Source organism: Neodiprion lecontei, chromosome 2, assembly GCF_021901455.1.
Source record: "Neodiprion lecontei isolate iyNeoLeco1 chromosome 2, iyNeoLeco1.1, whole genome shotgun sequence".
In the NCBI taxonomy this organism is placed as follows: Eukaryota; Metazoa; Arthropoda; class Insecta; order Hymenoptera; family Diprionidae; genus Neodiprion; species Neodiprion lecontei.
In genome coordinates this window covers 40135931-40157891 of record NC_060261.1, presented here as the reverse complement: position 1 = coordinate 40157891, position 21961 = coordinate 40135931, and the positions used below count along the sequence as shown (strand labels likewise).

Here is a 21961-nt window from a genome sequence, read left to right as displayed (position 1 = left end):
CTTCAAAAAGGGATAATAATCATTTGGCCCTGACATCTGCTTATACCATTTCAAATGAATATTTGATGCAATTCGTGCAGCTGTAATTTTTACACTCATTAGTGGCTGTAATGTTTTCAACAATACATGATAAATGCCCAGTCGTAACAAACTAATTTAAATGTACACCTATATGTATATGCACAAGAAATGTGCAATGCTTGTGCCCTCTATTCTGATGAATTTGGTACAAAGTAATTTGCAATTATAGGAACCTCACACTATTTCCACTGCTCATATTTGAACATGCAAATATTTTTGCATCATTTTTGTACATGTGTAATACCTACTCGTCATTTGATTCCATTGCATCGTCATTATACTCGACTGGCAAGTTGCAAATTATGTCATTTGTATATCTAATGCAAGCATGCTTGTATATTATATAATTACCGTAATTTAATTTTAATTTTTCATTTCGTTACAAAAAAAAAAAAATTCAATAAAATTGATTTCCGTTCAAAGCTGACAAAATTTTTAATGGTGAATATAAACGTGTAGCAATAAGTATTGTGAATTTGTAGACGTACTTCAAAAATAGTTTTCCGTTTATTTTCGGAAAGAAAATGCATTTTCAATTAATTATTTGAACGCAAGTATAACGGAAATCTTGTAATCAATAAAGTGAACACAACATTAAAAGTATTATATTTTCCCAGTGACATAAGCTGTATAAATTCTTTTTACGTTAAATGCAATACATAAATAGCGTTGAAAATTATTTTCATACTTTTGTACTTTTCCAACCGGTAAATGTGCCTTTTCTTCAATATTCTAAATTAGTTGAATTGAATATCAGACTATCTCTATAATAACGTCAAGTTTTCTGATTAATAATATTAGCTCCCTGGTTTCGTAGTATGTGAACGATCTTATTTACTGTTAAATCGAGTTTTAGAGAACTAACTGGTCTAAAATTAACGATCTTTCCTAGTATAAGTTCTTGTACCTATAACACAATAACAGTGATTCAAAATTGTTGCTACACTTGGTAAATATAAATTTTGATTTCTTTTGTGCAATTAATTTGTTCTTACTGAAAATTCTAATAATGCGACAACTCATTTGTGTAAGTTTCAGCGTATCCGAATTCAATTACTGTACAGATACTGTTGATACGTATATAACAAAATTTTCAGATTTAAAAGTTATCAATTGGACATTGTACGATTGTTTTTTGTAATACTTAATACTTTATATCACACCTCAGTTTGCAATTTACTCACTCGATAAACGTCGTGAAAAATTGTAATATAATTTATAATTCTGTACCTTTAATATGAATACACGATTGAAAGAATCCTGTCATGGACTTTCAAAGCATATTACAATCATTGCAAGTCCTTCATCCATGATTTATCCACTATGTATTTTGAATTTCTTCAGAAATGACATATCACAACATAACAGATCAAATAAGAAGTTTCGTATGACTTTTATACATAAAAATATGAAGTAAGTACGGACATTATGTTTTGTACTTCATCTTCTCTTACTGCTTGGTTTTGCTACTAGCCTATTTGCTTTACATATTTACAGTAGTTGAAACTATGACAAAAGTATGTACATTATTCATATAAAACACAATAATTGCATATAAGGAAACAATCCTAATTTTGTATTTGTAATGCATGTGTTGGGTCCTCGAGACCTTAGATTCTTTTCCCACACTCTTTTAGTCACCTTATACCCTGCATCCTCTTCTTATCATCACCTCACTGTCTCACTTTGCATACCGCATCAGCAGAATGCCCCCTCTACTCCTGCACTGCAACTAGCCCAGTCCTTTGCATCCTTCACCCCATATACAGACTCTCAAGTCGTCATTCATTCGGATATCTTAAAAACCTCTCTTCCATTTTTTCTCCCTCACGTCTTCTTATTGCACTCTCAATATCTTTGACAATAAATCAATTATACACTCAAACATTCAACTCCTCAATGTAACTTCTTCTCATTTCCTCTAATTCTTCGTACGTGCGCCCAGTCGACGGGTTATGAACTCATACTAGGCCATAATAACATCGCAGCTGGGTGTCGATGCGGTCATCGATAACTGCTCATCGTGATCACTATCATCCACCCCATGACATATGAATAACTTTGGTCGGTCACTGACGAATTATTAGTAAACTTTAAAATTTAGCGATTTGAAAATCATGATTCTATTGACATTTCAATACACTCAGCACAACACTATATGTTACTGGTAGTATAAGATACATGGAAAGATTTTGTGAAGATTTTCAAAAAACATTTCATTTATAGGTACATCATTTCTCCATGCAGTCTCTTTTTCCATTGATAATAATCAAAAACGTGGGATTAACCATAGTCAAATATAAAGACCTATTCATTTGTACATTTTGTCTAATTTTTACTGTTAATATTGTTAATGATTTATAAAAATACTTGTCACGACTAACCGTGTCTATTCGACAAGTTGAAACATTGCATAATTGTGTAATGACCTCTGAAATATAATCAATTCTTAATGGGTTGAGTAGAAAAAAAAAGGAGCTGTGTGGTCTGTTGATACGTACTTAAAACTTACTCTTGGCACGAGGAAAGCGCAGGATATTGTATGTGTCTTCACTAGCAGCAGGGTTCTTACTTCAAATTACAATTATTGATTTACCAAACCATTACCTTGAGTGTGGTGAAATAAATCTTAAATTTCAGGGTAAAAAGTAAAAAGATGAGCATGTTTGCTGCATTTGGATCATAAATAACTGTGTAAATGTCGAATACTCGTTGTCAGTGACTAGAAGGTATCACTTTGATACGACATAACATTGTGCGATTCAAAGATAATTATGAGCGTGATCGGAGTTACTATGCTGTACTTGCCTCATAATAATTATCTTACTTATCGAAAAAGTTACATTAAATACTCCTTTCAGTAAGTAATTGCATCCCTAAATTAGGTACTGTAATACCTTCACTGGTAGCCAATAGAGAGCCGAAGTTTTGCAGTTAAGTAAACTCGCAAATGTGGCCACAGCCTGTTGGACATTGACGATTACTCTCGAACCATTCGTTCATATGAATTACATGTCCCCCGTGAGCACAACCTTGACACCATGCATACACACCGCGCACAACCTGAAAGGCCTTATTTGAATCATTTGGAACATTTGTTGCAGTTAAAACACTGCTTAATGTGAAGCAGCTATGTTATGACTGATAAAAATACAATACAAGTTACACTCACTTGATGACAAATCGAACAGAGAGCATGTCTTGAAGTATGACATCGATCACATAACCACGCTGACCTCTGAAGAGGCTTGGTACACGTTGTGCAGCATGCATGTATTGTTGTTGATTGCTGATTTAATTGAGACACAGACGGCATCCAGGCTAGCTGTATAATCTATGGATCAATATTGTTCAGTGTTTGTTCAACCACCTCATTGGCTCTCAAAATATTTTAATAACTTTTAACTTACCTGAGTAGCAATTTCCCATAATTTAAATCTACCTAGCATGTCGATATATTCGAGTAACCAATGCTCTTGAGTTGCTGCCTCGATGTTCAAACTTTTTCTTCGTTCTCCAAGAGCAATTAATATCGACGCTGATGTCTGAACATCCAAAATTGCTGCATGATGTCTCAACGCTTCTTCAATTAGCTGTGTTGGATCCCAAAATAATGGCTTGGGAACGGCAGTCACTATCAATTCACAAGGTTGATCCTCTACTGTGACTGATCCAGAATCATTGTCATTCATATCTGGAGAATGATTGGGAAATTGTTCAGGAGGTGGGGATCTATCCTGTATTTCGTGTCGCAAAGGAAATGCTTCTTTAGGTAATGTCCAATCATTTTCATGATTCATGAGATTGTGTATATAACCAGATGTGTAGTCCATTGTTATTGGTTCGAGTTCACCATCTCCAAAGAAGAAATCACCTTTTGGTTGACATTTGTGTCCAGCCAGGTATCGCCTGTGACTTTAAAAACAATTTGAATTGATAAGTTACACATTCTCAATAAAAAATTGCACAGATATTAATTTCATACTGAAAAGTTATATTTGCAAAGTACCTGGGAAGTATGGGGCCAATAAAATTTTGATTCTCAGTCATTTCATCAGTCTCAGTCTCATCGTCGCCACCACTAATCACACCAGGCGCTTCACCTTGCAGTGATTTGACATCATTTTCATGACCTGAATAGTGGTATTATTATTATTATTAAGCTAAACGCATAAGTAGGTTGAAAAAGCTCAACAACTTATTCCATGCATTAAGTTCTACATACATGTTTAAGAGATTTGCAGTATTTTACTTAATATGGTAATCACAGCAATGTTGGTCATACCTATATTTGTCTGATCAACTGTTGATCCAATGCCAATTTGTGCAAGGTTCAGAGTGTTGACAGTATCATCTTTCGAAACATTTGGCGACGATTTCAACATATTTCCAAGTGGATTTGCATACAGTGTTTTCGTTATACTCCATACTGTACTTATCTATAACAATTTTTTCTTTATGATCTATAGAATGGCGTTCAAATAATGTTTACTGCTTACTTGTAATGTTTTAACCCGTTTGTACCTAAGTATGAATGGTGGAAGGACATATTTGCTTATTTATACGCACATCATTTCTGCCTGCAGTAATGGCAACTGCTGCATTATGATCACAAATATCATTAAGTCTACCGCTGAGTAAGTATCCTTCAGCACATTCCCTAAACCACTTAGGTTCTCGTGGCGCAGTTTCCGTGAATCTGTGCATCATACTAGAGGCCATACAGAAGGTGTCATTACTCGCTGGAGATTTCCTATGAACAATGAAATAATGTAGTAAAATTATTAAAAATGCCGTCTAATTGCGGCAATTAGCACAAGCACAAGAAATACCTCATGATGCTAGTTAACTGTTTAACAGTAGTTGGTGCGTTCACACTGATTTTGCAAGCATATGCCACATCACCCTTGCAGTTGAGTGCAATACCTTGAGGATTTGCTTTGCTTGCCGGTCTAGTTGCATCTTTAAACACGTGATGATATAATGTACAATCCTAGGAAACAAAACTTGTGAATTTTCGGTCTGGAACATTTTATTCATTTTGGCACTGGAAATACGTACCCTGCTTGTTGATAAAAAGTACTGAGGATCTCCTCTCCAGGCAACACCAGTTGGAACATCTTTATGCTCGTTAAAACTAGCAAACGGTATATAAGGCCTTCTAATATCCCATACATTAATGCTGCAGTCTACGACCAAGGCGCAGCTTGCGATGTGATACTTTCTTTGAGGTCGCCATTTTATTCTACCCACAGATGCAATTGTATGGATTGTATATTCACATGTGGGTTTAGCTGATATGTCCCAAACCTGAAGTATACAAATTTTAATCTCTGTTCTTCTATATAAGTACTAAAAAAATCCCTGTAGTATATTCCCATAACCATCTATACCTTAATTGTTTTATCACGTGAGGCAGTAGCTAGCCACGAGGCTTCAGGGTGCCAATCACAAGCAAAAATTGGCCCACTGTGTGCTGTGAAATGCTGGAAGCATCGGTCGGGTTTCCTCAAGTCCCATTGCTGAACATGACCATTTTCCGAAACAGCTGCAAATGTGTATTGTTGATGCGGTGAAAACTGCACATCTCGCACAGATTCTGTGTTGCTATAAGAGTGAACAAATCAATGAATTTACAAGTAAATGAACAAGACACAGATTGACTCTTAACTTCACTGGAGTATAAACCTTTGCAAGAGCAATTTGGATAGTATTTCCATATGGCTCGCTATACCTGTAAAATGTTTTAGTAGCCTCCTTAATTCTGAGATCAAAACATTTCATAGTTCCGTCTTGAGAGCCTGATATTAACCACATAGGCTCAGTCATGTGAAAGCTCACTTTATTCACAGTTCTTTTATGATCAATAAACACGTGTTCCTGCTTTGACCGAGAAGGTCGATTCAGGTTCCATACCACCACAGCACCATTGGTGGCTGCGGTTGCCAATATGTGATCTAAAAAAGACATTTAATCATTCTTTTATAGCATGAATTATGAGGTGTATGCCAATCCAGGATTTTAATTAGAAAATAATACCGATAATTAAGGAAACAGAGGATTTTCCAAACCAAGTATTGCTGCATCACTAAAAATATTTCGTATATTATTTACCATCGATTAAATTCCAAGCAACATCATTGCATGAAAAATTCAGATTAAGATTCTTCCCAACTCTCAGATTGCAGACTTCTTCAAACTTGTCTTCAAGTAGGGCGAATATTTTGAAGACTAAGGGAGAAAATCGATAATAAATCTTTAATAAACCAGTAAATTGTATTGAAAATTAATAAAACAGCTTAGTCGTATGGAAGGATTTGAAAAAGGTTGTCCTACCATTGCGTCCAGCGATCACAACTTGAGTATTATCCTTATTTAGGGCTAAGGCATTTGCCGGTCCCTCCTGCGTAACGAATACCGTTTTTGATGTCATGTTAACAACAGTGAGCTCCAAATTTTATCAACAATTGTCTCGATTTCTTCACGCGGTATCCCCTAATTCAGGTTGGACTATACAACTATTATCAAACGTCAGGGTAATACCGCATTCTGTGAATTACACATTTTACAAACACGTGGTACGCCTGCTAGAAGTAAGATCACGAATTGTTTGATTGATTGTTTTCATACAATGAAATACGCACATCATTCGTCATTGTGACACACAGTATTTATGCGACAATATAAACGTTATAACCATATAGAAGTGATTTATGAATTCTTTCTCCCCGATCTTTATGATTTTACGACGAGCACATTCGCAGTAATTACAGTAGTGTCATTAAACTAAAAATGATTTTTGGCGAGTATAGTGTAATGCATCCTCATTGGTACAATTGACGGGTGGTAAAATGTTTATTTATTATTATTGTTCTTCAGAGAGTGTTTTTTAAAAAAATGGCCGTGTCATCAACGCCCCGTGATCGTAGCATCTATATATGTATTTCGAAGCCGTGATTACAGCATTTGTATAGTCGATCCTGGGTTTTCGTTCTTTGCGGTGTGCACTTTTCAGCGATTCTTGACATAACGTGGAGTTAGTAATTCGCAAGTAAAAACGAAAAAATGGCAAAAGCGCAAGACCAGGAGCTGAAAAAAGCGTTTTCCGAACTACAACAGAAGATAATTGATACGACACAGAAATTAAAGCTCGCAGACGTACAAATTGATTCGTTAAAACGAACAAAGCAGCATGCCGAGCTCACGGTTAAGGAGGTAACCTCACTTCCACCAAACACGAAAACCTACGAGAGTGTGGGTCGAATGTTCTTGCTAGACGACATCGCGAGCGTAAAAGAAGGGCTTGAGAAACGGATGAAAACGGCCGACGAGAAGATCAAAACTCTAGAAAACAATAAAGCGTTCTTGGAGCGTAGCTTAAAGGATAACGCAAATAACGTTAGAGAAATGGTCCAGCAACGACAAAGCAACGAATCCTCTGGTTGATACAGCAGTTTCACATCTTTACTTGCTTTTACTCTTCTGTCGAAGTTGTACCCTTATTCAAGCAATATCGCATCTATCAGTTGTAACTCTAATTTAACATCATTATTATTTGTGTGCTTTCGATAAATGTAATCCATAAAATAAACCTATCATGTTTACATATTACCTTCATTCGTTTTACCTTACGTAGTTACTGGTTATTTAATAATGTAGGGACGTTACTTATTTGTCCTGGTGACAGTTACTGTTGTGCATATCCTTTGTAAGAATGAGTAAGTCACCTCTATGGTGCAATAATTGCTTATCCTATTTAGCCAGACTTCATCTCTCAAATTATACAAATTTAAAATTTCCGAACTTTTTCCTAGTGACCACATGTGAGAATGATCATTAAAATGTTCTTATAATTAATAAGACATGGGGTATAATTGATTTCAGCAAATCATTTTACAATTATCATTAATTTATTCCAGCGACAGGAATGTTACATACAACAGACTGTCTTCCTTACGGCTAATTTTTTTTTTTGTTTTTTCCTTTTTAAATTTAATCCACTTAGTTATCTTAAACTGATTCCGTGAACCTCAACATTTTTTCTTCATTTAAACTACACTTAAAAATCTACATGTGCCAAAACTTGGCGCTTCAACTGATTTATTGTATTTAAAAAAGAAATAATGTTATGAAACGTTTGTTTTTTCTTTCATTCTCCTTTTTTCCTCCTCAGAGTAAAAAAGATTGGAATTTTATAGATTGGCAATTTTTTAAAAATTTTCTCTAGTGTTAATCACTCTTCGTTTGTATGCAGTTATTCGTTAATTTCGTAATATTATATCACATATCATACTGGAATAACACAGGGAACAAGATTGGCCTTGCAATTGCTCACAATTATTTGTATTGCTGTTGAGTATTTCTAAATGGATACGAATTTGATGAAAATACAATAACAAAGCAATTAGTTAAAAATGATTAATTCACTCCAATCTGCAGATTTATTTCGAACTCCGAATGAAATAATCCAAATAAACCGAAAAAATCGAAGGTAAGATCTGAAATTTGTACATATATATAGATATATCTGACCAATTTAATATGTTCCAATTTAGAAAAAATGTAATAGTCCCGAATTACCATAGCAGATGAAGCTTAAAACAAGGACTTGTCAAACGGAATCAAGAATTTCCACTACTTTTCTCAACGATGAACGTCCCCTGCGTTACAGTAATGTGCTCGACAACAAGAGTTCTCTCAAGCATAGCGTTTCATGCCTTTCATATTTTAATGTAACACCGCTATACAGCATATTCATGCGATTTGAATCAACAAACCATTATCAAACGTAGATTTGCTTGCATCAATATATCTGTAAATTGTATTGTTGTATCTGAGGGAAGTCGTTTGTTATGACATTTCGCAATAAATAAGATAAAAATTTGGATTCCTTTGCAGATAATGCAAAAACTACGATATTATTTGAAAGTAAACCTATGAATTTGTTGAAATCATGCATATTGAAATACATTGGCATGTGTATAAGTCATCTGGTGGTTTTAAACGTGGTATTTCATAAGTCGGTACGTTCCACTGAATTGGGCATAATGATGGTGAATTGCAAATAAAGTGAACATATACTTCCACTTTTGAATTTGTATGCAACTTATGTATGGATTGTACCAATTATCTTACGTCATTAAAAACATGATCCATAGTTAATGTTTGACGTTAAATGTACATACAATAAATACAGGGGGTGTGAATTTATTATTAAGTATTAGGTTAAGTGCTTAGATCTTAACTTAGCTAATGAAAATTTAGCTAAAAGTTGTGATTTACGAAAAATATGATTACAACGCAAATGATTTAGTCGGGAATTTTGTCCACATCTTATATGATGTATTGGATTGAGCCACCATCAATTGGGCTAAGTGTTCAAGCTGAAAAACAGTAAACTTATTCAATAAAAGAACTGACTTGGGAGCCGCAAATCTGTTTAAAAAAATCTAGTACATATGAGTTACAAGCAAAATAGTACAACATTAGTTTATACCTGTAAAACCTTGAGGCGGTTGTCCAGGAACCGAATACTGTGGCCTAAAGTTTCCAAAATTTGCTGCACCTGCAAATGTAGCAGGTAGTTGCCCACCTGAAAAGCCGGCAGGGAATTGTTGAGCTAAAAGAGCTGCTTGACCTGACTGGTTACTGTTTCCACCTGGTGCAGTTGCAGCAAGTCGACTCAAGATAGATCTTTCCGACATTTGGAGCCGCTGTGCAACCGGAGGAATTCTTGCCAATGTTGCCGGCAAACGGCTCACGTCAGATTTCATGTCTGACAAAAGTTCTTCCAGCTGGTTTAATACCTATAACGAAATAACGAGTGTTAATGTCGCAGAAAAACAATTAATTATGGTATATATTAGAATGAAGAATCGTACAATATTTTAAACAATAAAGTACCTTGTGTAGAACAGCGTTGGCTGGCTTGTTGCCAGCCAGACTCTCCTTGCTTAAATGTTGGTGCGATTCAGCAAGACATTCAACCTCAGCAAAGCGTGCATTGAGACTCATTGCAGGATGGTTGGGATCTTGTGTCAAATTCAAGTAAGCCGCTCTTCTGAGCTGCTCTTCTATCACAAGAGCTTGTTCTAACAGCTTAAAACGCCGTGCTAAAAATTTATTCTTTATTTCCAAGAAATTGCCCTTACCAACATCCATCTTGAATGGTTCATTGATAATAGCAAACCTAGATAATAACGAATTAAAGTTTAATACTCAAATTTCGCTGACATTTGAAAAACCTTGAAATAAAAAGAAAAAACGTTTAGAGCTGTAAATATACCTGATATCATTCTGAATATCTTGCCAGCGGCCATAACCGTGGGTTACAATACCAGCAAGTAACCAGTAATCGTGTCGACGATGCCAGATTTCGTATTCACGTCCTGGAACTGCAGCTTTTTCTTCATTCAACCATAAAGTATGTAATTCGGTAAAGCCACCATCAGCAATATTAAACATGAATTTGCGCTTTGGTTTTGTTGTTTCCGAATCCGAATCCTTCGTTTCTTTCTCTTTACTATCCTTGTCCTGCAGAGAAAGAATAAATCGGAAGTCAGCTTGAGAATTTCGGAACGAAGGTTTAATACACACCAAAGTTTTGGTGGAACATACCTCCTTTTTGTCTGCCTCTTCGTCATCATCTTTGACAATTACCACATCTTCTTCAGATTCAGGTTTCGGTTTGACTTCAGAATATTCAGACTTTTCGTCAAGTTTGGGTGCCGGTTTTTCCTCTAATCTAACTTCTGTCTTTTCTTTAGCTTTGTCGGATTTTTCGACTTCTCCGTCCTCTGTTTTAACCTCCTCTTTCTCTTTATCCTTTTCTTTATCTTTGTTGAGCTCATCATCTTCCTTAAACTCTTTTGGCTCTTCTTTTATTTCCTGCGCATCCGTGGTCTGCAGACACAGAAAAGAACTTTGTTGTATCTTCGATGTTAATAATTTTACATGCGCAATTTTCATATGCAAGCCGCGTAAGGTGACACGGACACAATTTCCTTACCTCTTTATCTTTATCCTTGGTATCCTCCTTCGGATCTTTAGACTCAAGCGCATCCGTAATAGGTTTAACAACAGGATCAATAGAAGTATTCACGGGTGTTGGTGTAGCAGCAGGACTGGGACTGGGGGCATTCGATGTAGCAGGCGTCGCGCTAGTACTACTCGTACCAGTGGCTCCGCTATCTCCAGCTCCTTCTGCTTTTACAGGTTCAACAGGCTCAACAGGCTTACGAATCATCTCTGGCATTGAATAATAACCATTGATGTGCTCAAATTCCTGAACCTATGGTAACAATAGTAGTTGTATAATCATTCGTAATGACGTTGTTATGTCAACTATTGGAAAGTAAATTATCAATGACAGCTTATCTATGGTTGCTCAAAGCGATACATATAGTGTCTCAATCAACTATTCAAAAAAGACCAACCTTTTTTCGGATTAGTGACATAACACCGATCCTAGTTAAAACATGTTGTCGGCTGAGTCCTTCCCTTGGAACTCCATCCGCAAAAGTTTCTGCATTGTCAGCACCAGGTTCGCACAGATGTCGCATAAATAATGAGACGTATGCTTTGAAGTTCTTCTCAGATTTGCCCCGCAGGTCTCGCACCAACCTACAGATAAATGCAGTGCCGACTACAATTCTAGCTCTCAATTTATGAATTTGTCAAGAATGTAATAGGTTATATCACTGTTATTTATGTACATAAGTCATTATGAAGTAAAGTTTTAGTCGTGCAACTAACCACTGCGAGTTGAAGGCATCCTGTGGTGGCATCCCATACCTCATAATTGCATTCAGGAATGCTTTACGTTGTCTGGCATTAAAACCAAGAACCTAAAATAAACAAAAGTTTCACCCCCTTAAAATAATTTCATGTGAACTTAAACTTCTGAAATCACCAGATACATCAATCATACAATAAAACCAAATTATAAATTTTCAAACTCAATCTCAAGTAGATGACAGATTATCTAGCAAAACAAACCTCAATGTTCCCATTTACTCGTGCCAAAAGCGGTGGCAAAGGTCGATCTTTCTCGTCGCGTCTCTCCAAGCGGCGCCTACTTCTACGTGACAAAAGATCTCCATCACCTTTTTCATCGAAATCATCATCCTCCTTGTCATCATCACTAGGAGCACTAAAGTCGCTATTATAATCTGATAAATTCTCCTGCCATGGTTGGTCATCTCTTGTACCTTGATCACCAGTAACTCCACCATCATTGTAATTTACTTGTTTTCTCACTCGCTTGCCTAGAGTGGAATGATGTAAGGACATTAATGAAAATCTTGAAAATCCGTGGCCGCGATCAGAAATACGAATATATTGTCTGAACATTATACCTTTGCCAAGTGTCCTTGCAATGTCTTCTTGCTGTTGCTCATAGTGGTGTCTTAGTAGTTTAATCCAATAAGCTGGATCAGTGTTCTCAGCTTCTTGTTTGATAATTTCAGTGTCAGCCTCTTCCTCGATTTCACCTTCCTTGGTTACATATGATGCAACCTTGAAAGAGCTCAAATACTCGTTTGCCCAGTTCTCTTTCTGCTCAATTCCTTCTTTACTCCTATCCAACAACTCAGCGACAGCTTTGTCATCATAATGAATAGCCTCATCTTCCTTACCTTCTTCTTCTTTGAACAACTCCTCCGTACCTAAATATAAACGAAGGATGACCATCAAGCTCTAAGAAGTATCTTAGACTTTTCACTTTACATTGTACAAAATAAGTAAAACGACATATCAATCTTACTTACCAAACCGCAGAATATCATCCAATTCTTGTTTACTAAAATTGGCACCCTTGCCGCCCATGCCAGGTCGCACAACCAAATGAGTGAGCATCATTTTACGTTTAGCTACTTGTGTAACTCTTTCTTCAACAGAATTACGGGTCACAAATCTGTATATCATCACTTTATTCGCCTGACCAATTCTATGGGCTCTGCTGAAAGCTTGAATATCGTTATGCGGATTCCAATCTGAATCGTAGATTATCACAGTATCAGCTGTGGCTAAATTTATACCAAGACCACCAGCTCGTGTGGATAACAGAAATACAAATTGTTGTGCCCCTAGAGAAACGAAAATACGATAACATTGAACAATTGTTATAATGCTCGAAAATAACGTAAATCTTAATTTAAAACAGTGATAACTAAAGTTAATGTATGAAAAACCTAAATGAATTACCCGGCGCGTTGAACCTGTCGATGGCTTCTTGTCTCTGAGTTCCTGTAATGTTTCCATCAATCCTTTCATATTTGTAGCCTTCTCCCTCTAAATAGTCTTCAAGAATATCTAACATTTTTGTCATCTGAGAGAAAATCAGTACTCTGTGTCCACCATCTCTTAATCTTTTAAGCATTTTACTTAGCAAAACAAGTTTTCCAGCAGCTTTGATCAAGGCTGATGATTCATAATTGCCATTTGGACCAGTTGGGGCCTCTTGAGATGCGGCAGGAAATAGGTAAGGATGATTACAGCACTTTTTCAGATCCATCATGATATTTAACAAAGAAACTTGTTGTCCTCCGCCCTTAGGATTCAACGCTTCGAAATTTCGTGTTAAGATATATTTGTAATACTTCTTTTGCATTGGTGATAATTCAACACGGACAATGAACTCCGATTTGCTTGGCATATTCTGAAAAAGTCATTTCATTGAAGGTATAATATTACAAGATTATGCAGACTCATACATAATTATTTTTTACTTTGCTAGCCATGTAAAGATGAACTGACCTTAAGGACATCAGCTTTCAATCTTCGAAGCATGTGCGGGCCAAGCATCTCATGTAACCTCTTGACCTGTTCCTCTTTAGATATGTCCGCAAATTCATTTTGAAAGGCAGCTAAGTCATTGAATTTATCTCGGCATAAGAAGTTTAGTAAATGAAACAGTTCTTCCAAATTATTTTGTAATGGGGTTCCAGTCAGTAGCAGTTTGTAGGCAATGTTGTAAGATGCTAGTAATCTGAAGAACTTCGATTGATTAGACTTTAATCTGTGAGCTTCGTCTACCACTAAGACTGCCCAATCGATAGATCCAAGACAAGCTGAATCAATGGAGATTAGTTCATAGCTGGTCAGTAAGACGTTGAACTTTATTTGTGAACTGCGAATTTTTGAAGCTCGGCCACCACGTACAGCTCCTTCTTCAAATGACAATTCGTTTTCACGTATGACAATTCGACTGTCCTTGTCACCTAAAATGAATTGTACATTTTTAATCAAGCAATTCATTATGAAAATTTTGGGACCATTCGAAACAATAATACTTACCAACATAAGTAACGCAATAAAAGTCTGGTGCCCATGTTTCAAATTCACGTTCCCAATTTATAATGGTGGACAATGGGACTGACACAAGAAACGGCCCCTTACAGTGCCCTTCTTTGTAAAGTGAATATAAAAACGTGATAGTTTGAATTGTTTTTCCCAGACCCATTTCATCAGCCAATATGGTGTCTATTCCTTGGCCCCAAGAATACCTCAACCAATTCAAACCCTAAAAATATTGAAATGCATTTAATCAAATACCTCAATTCCCATACCTACCAAATAAGAGAGTAAAAAGTAAACAGTGAAATGATGACAATCTTGGTAGTCTGGAGACTCTTGAAGAAATGATCTAATTTTCTTTTTTGTCTACTAATTAGCTCCGGTGATTGAAGTCGTATAATACACACCTCTAATTGGTAAGGATGTAACTGCATTCCAGTTATATCCAAGTAATCGGGTTGTCTCTCGTATTTCTTTTTCAAGTCAGTTGTCGGCTTTTCTGGCGGAGGAGTATATCTTTTGGGTGTTCTCTCTTCATCATCAATTATCTCTCGAGTTTTAGACCTTTTGCCTTTGCCTGATTAGGGAGTAAAATAAAACAGGCATTAAAATAATGATTTGAAGCTAATGTCTCAGCTGGAAGTATTAATAATCTCACCTTTTTTGCCTTTGCGAGAACTACTTCCATCACAGCAATTCGCAGCCCTCAAATCAAGGTAATATTCAACAGCCTGCTTCAAACCTGGAATATCGGCATGCTCGTCTTCCCAAGTAGCTTGGTCATAGCCAAGATCTCGCCATTTTACTAGGTAAGTTGCTCTGCCATCTCGTTGCACTCTGTGGTTAATCACTCGATGAACTACTAGCCACTCTGGCCTTACACCATATCGATAGAATCGCTCCTCTAGGTTATATTCATCTCTGTTAGTAGCTCCGTCTTGTTGCTGCAACCGTTTTACACGAGAATCCCCTTCATCAAGTGGCTCTTCCAATTTTGGTGGTTCGTCCATGTCATATTTACGTGTATAATTTCTGTAAACGCATTGTAAGGATTAGGAAAATTTATAATAATGAATTCACATTTTATGGGTTGATCGATAGATCAGCACGCTGCTTTGCTTTCAATACCTAAACATGAGTGGATGGAAAACGTCCAGTTGTAATTCTGTGATCCAGTCACAGTGCCAATGGGACATGTCAGCCCATTTTACAAAGAACTCTCGCATTTTACGTTGTTTGGGAGCGGCTTTACTCGTGGAAGGTTCTTCTGAGGGTGTTTCAGGGCACTCTGACCATCTCCAAGTTAGGATTTTAGCCACTGTAATAAAGAATACAATATAGTTGACATTTTCTTTTTCTATTTCTTGATATCAGTGACCTCTGCCCGAAAAATTTTAACACATCCGATTGTAAAATACCTTTTCCGTGGACTGGTGGGCAGGAACATCTAGGACACTTCCAATCGCCATCTGGTATTTCTGAAAGGGGTGGATTCAGACAATGTGTATGGTATGCACTAGTGCAGCTGTCACAGCATAAGAGTTCACCACCATCCTTGCACACTCTGCAAAACTCCATGTGTTCGTCATCGTCATCAGCTGCACCTCCTTAGACATGAAATACTTAGATTAGACAGAGAAACAGATGAATTTTCAATATATGTAAATAGCCAGATGAAATGTGCAAGCTGGATAAAATAACAAAAGTTAATTTCAACAATATTTAGTTTCTAGGAACTACAGAGCCTTCCAAAGCAGCACGTTTCGAGATATTATAAAATACAAGGCATAAAAGTATGCCAAATGTCCATCTGAAAGATAGTTTTTCTGACTTACGTCCGATATTTTACAAGTTATCTTGCAGGTGCACATTACGTATACTTTTAGGTGACGTATCTGATGACATATAGAAATGTGCTTCTTGAATTATAGCATTATGATTATAACTCCTTAATATCATATGATCGAAGAAAATCAAGTTTTCAATATGAGCAAATTATTACTAACTGGTGTAGCATTGTTATAAACTCACACCTAAAAACGGGAGGGGACGCGGGGGGTAGGGAATTAAAGGAGGTACCTGTAATACCTTCGCCTTCGCAGTGAGGGCAGCTCCACTTGCCCTCAGGAGTCTCTTCCAATTCTGGCTCGAGGCATACCAAATGATACGCTCTGGGACAGGTATCGCACAATATGATTTCACCACCTTGCTGACAGACCTCACAGTAATCTTGGTGGTCAGTCTGTATGAAAGAAAACAATTCTAAGGTTATTACACTCGTAACTTCGTCGATAATAACCAATGCTCTGATAGTGGCATCAGAACAACGGTTACTGGTAATAGAAAATAATCTGAAATGTAGAGAGTATATAGAATAATAAGTATAAAGAGCAAAAAAAAGAATATAATACAGTTCACCAGATAGTAAGTGAATTCATACAATTATATTCCATATTTCAGATGGTTTGCATCGTAAAATTTGGATTCAGGTTTTTGAAATGCTTATTTTTAGACATTGGAATTTTTAAATTTCTGCATTTATGATGACTTGGTTGATACAATAAACTAAATTGCACAATCAAAATAAATTTTTTTTATGCTAACGGATTACCATCGTACAATACTACTAAGGCAGAGTCAAGCAACAAAGCAAATGCGTTCGTTGATATTTCGCTGAACTTTGAAACCATTTCAAATGCAAACCTTTATAAGTTTTTTCTTCTCGCGTGGTCTACAGTTAATTACCAGGTGGCAATATAACGATAATTTTGATATACTTCCGATATACATCGACTTTTTTAATTAACATGTTCAACGTCACAGGAATCTGAACAATTCGACAAACAATCACAATGATCTGAATAGATATTTCGAAATGAAGGAATACAATGAAAACAAATTCTAAGAGTTACTATTACTATACAAAAGTAAAATATAGGATGCGTTGAATGAATTGAGCATGAATGACTGACATGACTTAGAACTGAATTTCGTCAAGTTTGGTAGTAGCGAATAACTCAGTGTCTGATGATGATGATGTTAAAGCGCGATTGAAACTGCAATGAACGCATACGCCATCTGAAGCTTGACACTACCTGGAGACTTTCCTCGCCATCAGGAAATTTAGATGTGGTCTTCGTCTTTTTCTTCTTTTTAGTTTTGTTGCCGATCTTAGTTTTAGCTTTTCTTCTAATCGGTGGGTCTACTGGGACAGCCTCCGGACCACTCTCTTCGGGCCCCTTACTTCTGCCATCTGCTCCAGGAGGCTCTTCTGCATCAGCGAGCATCTGCTCAAACTCCATATCCGAATCTCTGTCCGACCCGATGCCACTACCTTCTGCCTCTTCATCCTGAAACCCACATTTGTTGCAACGTTTTCGTGCCAAGTGGAGGTGGCAAAAAATTATATATAAAATTATAACTGCAAGTATATGCCTCACCGAGCTGCCGCGCTTGCGTTTTCCTAACTTAATTTTGAGAGTAGGAACTTTGGAAGCCTTCTTTCCCTTTTTCGCGCGAGAACCCCTAGATTTTCTTCTCCGATCACTGTCATCATCTTCATCTTCATCATCATCAACATCTTGAATCAGTGTCCCACGATTAACTCTAGAGCTTCTGCTGTCATCGTCAATGTTACTAGGTGGAGCATCGGCGTCTGGTTGAGTGTTGGGATTCAATTCAGAAAAGTCTCGCCATTTTGCAGCTACTAACATCATCAGCTTAGACATAGGCACCTGAATGTAATTGACAATAATTAAAATGGCATCTAATGTCTCAAAATATCCCATTTTGAAAGTATTATGCATTTTGGGAAGTAATTGTGAGGCAGAAAGTACCTTGGGGTTTTCTTTGGCTAAGAGAGGCCGGACATGTTGTTGGAAAAGCTTATAAGTCGTAAGATTCTGAAAATCTGCTTCAGAATAATCTATCTGTACATCAGTGAGTCCAAATGTACTACAGACTTCTTCTATCGTTGGCATTCCAGTGTTGGGCTCTTGAGGTTGTACTGCCGATGTATTGTGTCCTGACGATTTTCGCGAAGATGATTTTCGACTCTTACGATTCCCAGCATAGTCACTGTCGTCTCCTGCAGCTTCTGTAGGTTCAGCTCCAGCAAAATCACTTTCCTGAAGCGGCATATAAAAATTTGATAAGTGAGCTCTCTTGACGCTTCATGACCAGAACTGTTGATTTGGCATCATTTTTCATCATACTGAAATACTTACGTCTCCGGAGTCAGATTTTTTCTTCTTCTTCTTTTTTTTCCCTTTCTTATCTTCACTACGAGCTTTTCGCTTCTTTCCTTTTTTCTTTTTTCGTTCTTCTGGTTCGTAATCATCATCTTCCTCCTAAGCAAATGTAAGATGTGTAAAAGATAGTTACTTCAATCAGATCACAAAATTTTGACTATCAATTTGTAACAACATACTAGACATTTGGTCGAATATTTATCAATTTTGGAAATAAAACCAAATAGTCAATGCTTGTTATATTATAATATTAATTGTAAAATTTAATTAGAATATATATTACCAGTCTCTGAGACTCTTCAGCATCAGATGAACCCTCGGCAACTGGTTGGCCAGTATTTGGTATAGCAACTCCAGCTTCGTCTGCTTCTTCCTCTCCTATAAGAAGAAAAAAAAGTCAATTGTCTAAATATACGGATAATTTATATATGTGCTATATTGCTGAATAATCTGAGATATTCATCAAAGCTTCAGTTGATATAGATCAATTAAACGAATTATATATATTTGTGATGAAATGAAACATGACACAGGTTCCTGTACAACAAGCTATCTATAGGCAGACTCATACATATAATCTCATCAAGGTTGCCACCTTAGTATGATATTGGGCCAGAGATAGATGCGGTGAGGGTGAAGAGAAGGGAGCATTATAGGCGGGGGGGAGGGGGGGCGAAAATCTGGAATTCATCGTTTCAACAGCCAATCTAATTAACTTGGGAGATTTTAATTTTTTCATGCTATAGCATAGAATTTATTGTTAAATATTGCGAATGACACTTGACATTTTAATGCCTCAAGAAATCAATAATAAGAACCGTTTCATTGGTAATAAGAGCTGGACAAAATTAGCCTTTATACAGAGTAATCATACATATTGTATTTCGTTTCGAATAAAGTATTGAATTTGAAAAAAAATTAACATTAATGGGAATACTGATCATTGCGAATACAAGTAGAAATTACGATGAATCTTTGCATTATTTAGGTACATGTATGCATGATCGACGAATGGAATCGCGCGTACGTATTATATGCATACGGATATACATACATCTATATCGACTGCGTTGATCTTGTTTACATTGCCGGCAATTGATGCTTTCTAGGTAATATTTGCCAGTGAGAAATGATATATTGTAAAAATTTGACGTTGCTAGCAGTGTTTTGGGAAGTTTTATCATTGCAAGTGAAAACAACTGGCGACGGAAAAAATATATTGGCATTATCTACAGTTGCGAATGCTTTGTTACACACACTTGCGACCGCCATTTTGTATTAAGGGCAAATACTCCGGTAGATCTCTTAACCCCTACTTAAAATACCTAACATTCGTTTGGACAGCATTTCAGTTTATATACGAGTTGATGGCCATATTACTGGGCTTGATCTAATATTGAAGTAAAATGAACAAGAGACGCATGTAAATCAGATTCAATAGGTAGAATTTACTTCGCAAATCGAATACGTTGTAAAATGACGTGCACATTTGTTTCACGAGGAAATCTTACCCGATGCGAAATACTTGAAGAATTTTGTATACCTGTGCGACCTTTTCTCAATTATTTCTGTACAACCGACTAAATCCTCTTTATTACAATTACTCAGGTAGTTCAGGCATGAACGTATAAAAACTGCAGCCGACTTGTCGTGGGCCGAGTGATTACACGACGCGAATGTTCGTATAATACTGAATTTTAGGAACGTTTACGTACGAATTAAAAATAATATTACTGGGATTGATCTAATATTGATGTAAGATTAACACGAAACGCACATAAATCAAATTCAATTGATGCAATGTACTTGGCAAATCGAACACATTGTAAAATGACGTGCAGATTTGTTTCACGAAGCAAACTTACCCGATAGGAAATATATGGAAAATTTTGTATATCTGAGCGAGTTTTCGCAATTATGCCTCTACAACTAACTATTTCCTAATTCTTAATAACTTATTACAGTTACTCGGGTAGTTGAGGTATGTACGAAAGCTACAGCCAACCAACCCGTGGTCGGCTGTGTGGTTATACGACGCCGATATCCGTATAATACTGGATTCTAGAAACTCGCGTGTTTACAAAATTACATTCGAATTCTACTGTAACTCAATACCTCGGTATGGCAAATCCGATTGTCATTAAGTGCGATTAAAATAAGACCCACAAGTGTTAGCCTGTTGACACGCAATGAAAAACATTTGGAAATATATTTACAATAACGTTAACCTGTACAAATTTACGAAGATCGGTAGATGATTCAACCGTGTGATCAATGTGAAAGCAATATTATTCACGCAATGCATAAATATAAGTACCATATTCATATTTCGATTTACATATATTTTGCAGTGCGAAATGTAAACTTTGTATCGAAACAGAACATCGATGATATCTGCAAAGGTTGGTAATCAGAGAAATATTTATCTGGCATATTGGGAGACAACTAAGAATTAATAGGTACGTTGATATTAACGTTGAAAATGCAAAAATAATCGAGCTATTATTGAAGAATTTGGACAATTGAAAATTTGGAAGGTTAGCTCGATACTTTTCGAATATAATTATTTTGGTAATAATGTAGGTGAATTTTGATACGAAAAATTGTACCCAGTCGTTATTTGTCCGGTAAAAACATGTGCGAGCTGATTTAGCTCTGAATAAAGTTAAAAATCACGTAAGACAAGTTGACATGGCAGCCATCATATGAAAAGCGCGCGTCCTGCGTGCCTGTGTATAACATTCCGGCAAACTTAACCATTATTCGACACTTACCGGCGAAGGTTTCGTCCACTTCCTCCTCTGAGGCCATTTTCGTATGTTAATTAACTATTTGAACACTGATCACTCACTGAGAGCGCGAATAATATGCAAAAATTCGCGAAAATGCGACATAAACGCGTAGATCCGTGCTCGGCGTGCGATCACTTCTCTTTCGGTGCTCGCCGCTTCGCCTCCAGTCTTGGCAACTTTACGGTTCATCCCCTCCACTTTTACTATTTTTACCCCCACCACTTTTAATTTTTCGGAAAGGAACCCCCCCCCGCCGCCAGCCAACTTTTGACTTGCATAGTAACAATGCGTCGAATTGTTCACCATTGTTACATCTACCAAACTCTTATATTAATTGTTGTACTAGATGTCAAACTTCCAAATTTCAATTAATAAAACCCTGGAATACCATATTGTATATCTCGCCAATAAATTGTGTCCATTCAAATCCAAGCCAATGGCTTCAATGAGTGTAGAATAAAAAATTTACGCAAAAGATTTCATTAACTCTTCTCAGAGAAGTCTTGCGATTGAATCGTTATCAATCATTAAACTTAAAAGAAA

The 21961-nt window shown here is 36.6% G+C and overlaps 3 protein-coding genes across 10 annotated transcripts; 1 reads left to right on the top strand and 2 right to left on the bottom strand.

Moving 5' to 3' along the window:
• Positions 1-305: 305 nt before the first annotated feature.
• Positions 306-6884, bottom strand: LOC107220259 (GATOR complex protein WDR24). The gene is made up of 12 exons (XM_015658786.2): positions 6418-6884; positions 6196-6312; positions 5816-6038; positions 5475-5688; positions 5143-5391; positions 4914-5074; positions 4651-4834; positions 4367-4520; positions 4091-4214; positions 3492-3996; positions 3254-3415; positions 306-3144 (listed from the first exon to the last, which is right to left on the bottom strand). Exons 1-12 carry the CDS (start codon positions 6512-6514, stop codon positions 3016-3018), a joined length of 2319 nt encoding a protein of 772 aa, XP_015514272.1. The 5' UTR covers positions 6515-6884; the 3' UTR covers positions 306-3015.
• Positions 6885-7129: 245 nt separating this feature from the next.
• LOC107220247 (prefoldin subunit 1) lies at positions 7130-7692 on the top strand. The gene has a single exon (XM_015658758.2). It carries the CDS (start codon positions 7147-7149, stop codon positions 7525-7527), a length of 381 nt encoding a protein of 126 aa, XP_015514244.1. The 5' UTR covers positions 7130-7146; the 3' UTR covers positions 7528-7692.
• Positions 7693-7986: 294 nt separating this feature from the next.
• LOC107220253 (chromodomain-helicase-DNA-binding protein Mi-2 homolog) lies at positions 7987-21581 on the bottom strand. 8 transcript variants are annotated; one of them, XM_046731819.1, is made up of 25 exons: positions 21401-21581; positions 18910-19007; positions 18603-18725; positions 18213-18503; positions 17817-18110; positions 17472-17726; positions 16456-16618; positions 15795-15983; positions 15505-15694; positions 15035-15408; positions 14784-14953; positions 14377-14602; positions 13837-14300; positions 13285-13738; positions 12849-13166; positions 12438-12746; positions 12079-12347; positions 11836-11927; positions 11517-11706; positions 11090-11371; positions 10699-10983; positions 10367-10614; positions 9985-10270; positions 9578-9887; positions 7987-9464 (listed from the first exon to the last, which is right to left on the bottom strand). In XM_046731819.1, the coding sequence occupies exons 1-25, from the start codon at positions 21435-21437 to the stop codon at positions 9460-9462; spliced, it is 5922 nt and encodes a 1973-aa protein (XP_046587775.1). In that variant the 5' UTR covers positions 21438-21581; the 3' UTR covers positions 7987-9459. The 8 variants fall into 8 exon arrangements, with proteins under 8 accessions (XP_046587775.1, XP_046587776.1, XP_046587777.1 ...); XM_046731820.1 differs by having other exon boundaries at positions 11517-11703; XM_046731821.1 differs by having other exon boundaries at positions 16465-16618.
• Between the last annotated feature and the right edge of the window lie 380 nt (positions 21582-21961).